General features: G+C 42.6%; 1 protein-coding gene across 1 annotated transcript in view; it reads right to left on the bottom strand.

Moving 5' to 3' along the window:
- Positions 1 to 613: 613 nt before the first annotated feature.
- The window catches only part of SEC63 (SEC63 protein translocation regulator), a 100,236-nt gene continuing 94,849 nt past the window's right edge, over positions 614 to 6,000 (bottom strand). The window contains exon 21 of the mRNA XM_089664867.1: positions 614 to 2,154. Within this exon, the coding sequence (XP_089520993.1) occupies positions 2,014 to 2,154 (141 nt within the window). The 3' untranslated portion in view covers positions 614 to 2,013. The remainder of the gene's footprint in view (positions 2,155 to 6,000) is intronic.

Genomic DNA, 6,000 nt, shown 5'->3' with positions numbered 1-6,000 from the left:
CACTCTGTCTTTCTATGGTATGTCCCAGCTGTCATGTCCAGCTACAGTGACCAGCTGTCATGTTATTTTTACATGCATCAATAAAAATTATTGTACCAAAAAGGAGAATAAAGCTCTCCTAACATAAAATGCATAAAGTGACTTTGAATTTTGTTTATTCTGCTATAAAACATATGTTGCACTTGGGTGATGTTTTAATCCACAGACTATCTAGATTATATTTTGATGTAAACATTTGGGGTTTGCATATTTCAAAAGCTTTGCTTTAGAGAAAAAAATTACAGGAAAATGCTTTTTTCTCTAATTGCTATTTATTCCCAATAAACGGGGAGAAATGTTTTTCTCCAAATGTGGCAATAAGTTAAAGCCATATCTGAGCTGAGAAAAAACATGACATATGATAGGTTACATAGACTATATATACCGAAAGGTATAATATGTGCAGAAAGGAGACATCACTTAATTAAAAAAATGCTCTGGGGCTCAACGGGAAAAACCCAGGGACTCAAGTTGTTAAAAGCCACCATTACCACCGAATAGGCAACTGAAGCCCACTGTACCTACCTCGATAATCCTCTTCTGGCACTTAATAATAATAACAAACAAGTACCAGTTAACCTCTGAAATTTTATTCACAACTATTGCATTACAAAGACTTTCGCAATGCCATATTGCATTTAAAGTGACAACCCATTTTCAAAAACATGGCATTTTTTTCTAAACCGAGTCTGCCCGCAAAAATTATACGGGTAAAAAGTGCATGTAAAGTGAATCGCCACAGGTTTCATAACTGTGTGCGACACATGAAAAATACAATTCCTCTTCTAAGATAAAGTTTGACTCATATTTTACTGTTAACTGAATAATTCCCATTTCGGCAATATGAAAGACCTGTTTCAGAGTAACAGGTATGTTATACAGGATCACAGACCATCTGAAATGCTAATTTTATACAGTTTAATAGCAAATATTTAGAAAATTATTCCCTCAATGGGAGGCCAAAAGAGGTACACACTATTACAAATGCAAAACAGTCATCAATGGTGTACTGGTTTATTGAGTATTATACAAGCTAACCATGTCTGTGTAGCCCGCTCTTAAAATTTCTGTAGAAAGCCAAGTGAACCTACACAGAAAACAAAACTGCACGAATGTTCCAGATGTAGATGTCACAGCATCAGGACAGACAGAGGAGCTTGGCACTGATCTGAAGACTAAGAGGCCATAAAAGTAACATGTTTTTTTTCTTTTATACATAATTTAAAAATATCACATCCCCCATGATGAAGGCTGGTGTGTCTTGTCTTCTTATTACAGTCACAAATCGCTCTTATCCACATGATAACACTTTCCAGAAGTATTTAGCCCCTCACTTACAGCTTTCACTAATAAAAAGTATCTTTGCATCAAGACCACAAACATTCCGGCCACTTGTGGTCCCATTACCTGTACAGCCACTCTTTTACCAAATCTCTATTTGCATTGACTTGCTAGTGGTAATGATAAATATTTTGTCTGCTAAAAAGTTTTTTTTCTCAAAAAGAAAAATATTTTCAAACATTGTATTAGTGTTATATAGTATATAAACACCCTGGCAATATACATTTTTGGTGGAATGTTTCACCAAAAAAAAAAAAAAAAATGGTCAGAGGATGGAGGAGAAAAACACAACTGAAACGGAATTATCAATTTAATAAAGCTCTGGATTAAACTCCGGAGATATTTTTAAAAGATCTCTTGAAGTGCAAAAATGAGCAGTTTTTGACCGCAGACATTGAATTTTAACAAAAATATGTTTTTTAAATGAGCCAAGGGCACTGAATGGCTTTAGAAATCCATTAGGCCTTAGCCCAGAGCAAGGATCTGTTTGAGTAAAGCCAAACAATACAAAACACTAACTAAAACTGACTTCCTCGAAAACTTCTAGGCTGTGGCTCTGGTGAATGGAATAGCTGCAATATCCAATAGATGACCATGTGCAAATTTGAGAAGTCCTTTATTTGCCTTCTTGGTTTAATCATCCTCCTCATCTTCTTCCTCTTCTTCATAGCTTTCTTCAAAGCCTTCACTGTCCCCTTGGTCATCTTCACCTTCTATGGTAGTATCCCATTGTGGGTGATTTTCTGGTATTGGTTTAGCTTCATGAACTTCCAGCTATGGAAATGAGCAGACTGTTAGCTCTATACAATGCTCTTGATTATACAAAACACAAAGGGCTTGATTTACAAAAACTGGAGAGTGCAAAATCTGGTGCATCTGTACATGGAAGCCAATCATCTTCTAACTTCAGCTTGTCCAATTAAGCTTTGACAAAAAACCTGGAAGCTGATTGGTTTCTTTGCAGAGCTGCACCAGATTTTGCACTTTCCAGTTTTAGTAAATAAACCCCATAGTTGCAAAATGATTTTTGAGGTGTCAGTATGTTGCATTCAACAACTTGATAATAATTAGGCAACCTATGGTTATATTGCTATCAGGGTATTAGGTGTGATCCTGGACTCTGAACATTCCTTTTGGCCCCACATCCAATCACTGTCCAAATCTTGCAACCTCAACCTACACATCTCCAAAATATGCCCCTACTTAACCAACAACACCTCAAAGCTTCTAATGTACTCCCTATTTATCTCTTAGCTCCATTATTGCAACTCCCTCCTGTCTGGCTTACCTTTACCTTAATCTGTCCAAGTATATCCTACTCTATTCATCTTTAGGCGATCCCTGCAAACCCATAATCTTAGAGAAGCATATCCTGCCTCCACCTAAAAACAAAACTTTTTTTCTTCCATCAGGTCATTCCCTGCAGTTATTACCTTTTGTATCACTTGCTCCTACCTTTTAGATTGTAAGCTCTAATGAGCAGGGCACTCTGATTCCTCTTATATTGAATTTTACTGTATTGTAATTGTACTGTATATTGCTGCTCAACCTTGTTAAAGTGGAGCTCCACCCAAAAGGGGAAGTTCCGCTTTAAGACTCTGTCCCCCGCTCCCCATTAAGGATTGGCAACTTTGGGGAGTGGGGGGCAGGTACCCAAATTTGACAGGTACCCGCTCCCACTTCCGCTGCTATCGCCTAGGCCAGGGGTCTCCAAACTTTCTAAACAAAGGGCCAGTTTACTGTCCTTCAGACTTTAGGAGGGCCGGAGTGCCCAGTGGGAGTAGAAAATGTCCCAGAATCAGTAGGAGTAAAAATAAAAAATTACATAGTGTCTGTAGTCAGTGGAAGGAGGAATAGTGTCCAGTCATTGGTATAAGTGGGAGGAATATTGCCCCATGATTGGTATCAGCGGGATGAATAGTGCCCCATCATTGGTATCAGTGGGAGGAATAGTGCCCCATCATTGGTGTCAGTGGGAGGAATAGTGCCCCATCATTGGTGTCAGTGGGAGGAATAGTGCCCCATCATTGGTGTCAGTGGGAGGAATAGTGCCCCATCATTGGTGTCAGTGGGAGGAATAGTGCCCCATCATTGGTGTCAGTGGGAGGAATAGTGCCCCATCATTGGTGTCAGTGGGAGGAATAGTGCCCCATCATTGGTGTCAGTGGGAGGAATAGTGCCCCATCATTGGTGTCAGTGGGAGGAATAGTGCCCCATCATTGGTGTCAGTGGGAGGAATAGTGCCCCATCATTGGTGTCAGTGGGAGGAATAGTGCCCCATCATTGGTGTCAGTGGGAGGAATAGTGCCCCATCATTGGTGTCAGTGGGAGGAATAGTGCCCCATCATTGGTGTCAGTGGGAGGAATAGTGCCCCATCATTGGTGTCAGTGGGAGGAATAGTGCCCCATCATTGGTGTCAGTGGGAGGAATAGTGCCCCATCATTGGTGTCAGTGGGAGGAATAGTGCCCCATCATTGGTGTCAGTGGGAGGAATAGTGCCCCATCATTGGTGTCAGTGGGAGGAATAGTGCCCCATCATTGGTGTCAGTGGGAGGAATAGTGCCCCATCATTGGTGTCAGTGGGAGGAATAGTGTCCCACCATTGGTGTCAGTGGGAGGAATAGTGCCCCACCATTGGTGTCAGTGGGAGGAATAGTGCCCCACCATTGGTGTCAGTGGGAGGAATAGTGCCCCACCATTGGTGTCAGTGGGAGGAATAGTGCACCACCATTGGTGTCAGTGGGAGGAATAGTGCCCCACCATTGGTGTCAGTGGGAGGAATAGTGCCCCACCATTGGTGACAGTAGGAGGAATAGTGCCCCATCATTGGTGACAGTGGGAGGAATAGTGCACCATCATTGGTGACTGTAGGAGGAATAGTGCACCATCATTGGTGACTGTAGGAGGAATAGTGCCCCATTATTGGTGACAGTGGGAGGAATAGTGTCCCATCATTGGTGTCAGTGGGATGAATTGTGCCCCATCATTTTTGTATCAGAGGAAGGAATAGTGCCCCATCCTCAGTATTAGTTGGAGGAATAGTGCCCCATCCTTGTTATTAGTTGGAGGAATAGTACCTAATTGTTTATATTAGTGGGAAGAATTGTGTTCTATCATTGGTGCCAGTGGAAGGAAAAATGCCCCACAGTTGGTGCCAGTGGAAGAAATGGGGCAGTTGGTGTCAGTGGGAGGAATAGTACCCCGAGGGCCGGATAAGGCAAGCAAAGGGCCGCATTTGGCCCATGGCTTGGAGACCATTGGCCTAGGCGATCGGAAGTGGAAGTTGTCCTCCCCCCCCCCCCTCCCTGTAGTCTTGTGGGGCATGTGAGAGGTCCCAGAAAACTACGGGGCCATACACAAGGTGCAGCACTTCTTGCATATGCACAGTGGGCACCCAGTTGTGAAGCCGCAAGCTGCTACAGCCGAGTGCCCACCCAAAGGGACTTCTAGTATGCTGCCACTGGTATACTGTGCCAGGACCCACTGTGGGACTTCTAGTATGCTGCCACTGCTATACTGTGCCAGGACCCACCGTGGGAGAGAAGACGGCTAGTGAAACCAGCCTTGGTGAGGGCACTTTTTTTTTTTCAGCTGGAACTCCACTTTAAGTCTACCGATGCCATAAATTCCTTTTGAGGGAAGCAATGACAGATCTCATTTATCCCTTTTGGAATTTTGGTACACAAAGGATTTTGTTTAGAGATGTTAAGTCCAGTATTGGGAGGATGCCCTATTTTTGAAGAGAAACCTTGAAACAGTTTCTCTAAAGGAACTCATACAGCCTTTAAAATGGCAGATAGGAACTTTAAGCACTGGCTTGAACACATTATTATCAGATAGTCATGAACAGGTACATGGGCAGTCATACAAATGGGCTTCCCCCTCATGTCACTGGTGTTCACAAGCTTTCCCTGGTGTACCTGAGCAGATACCATCTGAGACAAGATAAGTAGGTGTATGCACCCTGCTCTCTTATCTCCTCCCATGCTTATCTTCAGGACCTCTCCCATCCTTTGGAACTCTCTACCTCAGTCCGTCCGGCCATCTCCACCCCTGGTTGCCTTTAGGCAATCCCTGAAAACTCATCTCATCAAGGAATCCAATCACACCTCCAAGTAACTGAACTTATATCAGTAACTAAACTTTCACCAGCTCATCCCCCACAGTTATATAAACTTTGGTACTACTTGCCCCACCCTATTAGATTGTAAGTGCTTATGAGCAAGGCCCTCTTGTATTTTATTGTATTGTAACTATACTGTTTCCATTTATATTGTAAAGCGCTGTGCAAACTGTTGGTGCTATATAAATCCTGTATAGTAATAAAAAAATAGCAGGTAGACAGGGATGTTTCTATGAGTGGAGTGGTCGTAGGGGCACCCACTGTACAGCTAAAAGTAAACAGCCAAAATGCATTAGTTAGTTGCATCACAAGTCCCAGCACAAGAGTAAATAGGGCAGGAGGTTTGGAATTGCGGGCCTTACATAATCAGTGTCCAGCTACCAAATGCTACACAGTCTTTGCAGGAAAATAAAAAGGAGAACCTTCACAGTTCAAAACACACTGCCCAGCACGTACAATATATAAAGTACAAAGTAAATCCGAAATCCAAAAGAGA

This window comes from Staurois parvus, unplaced genomic scaffold, assembly GCF_062004578.1.
Source record: "Staurois parvus isolate SC_StPar_1 unplaced genomic scaffold, SC_StPar_1.0 ptg000048l, whole genome shotgun sequence".
Lineage (NCBI taxonomy): Eukaryota > Metazoa > Chordata > Amphibia > Anura > Ranidae > Staurois > Staurois parvus.
Note: the sequence above shows the minus strand (reverse complement) of the source record. Positions and strands in the feature narration are given on the sequence as shown.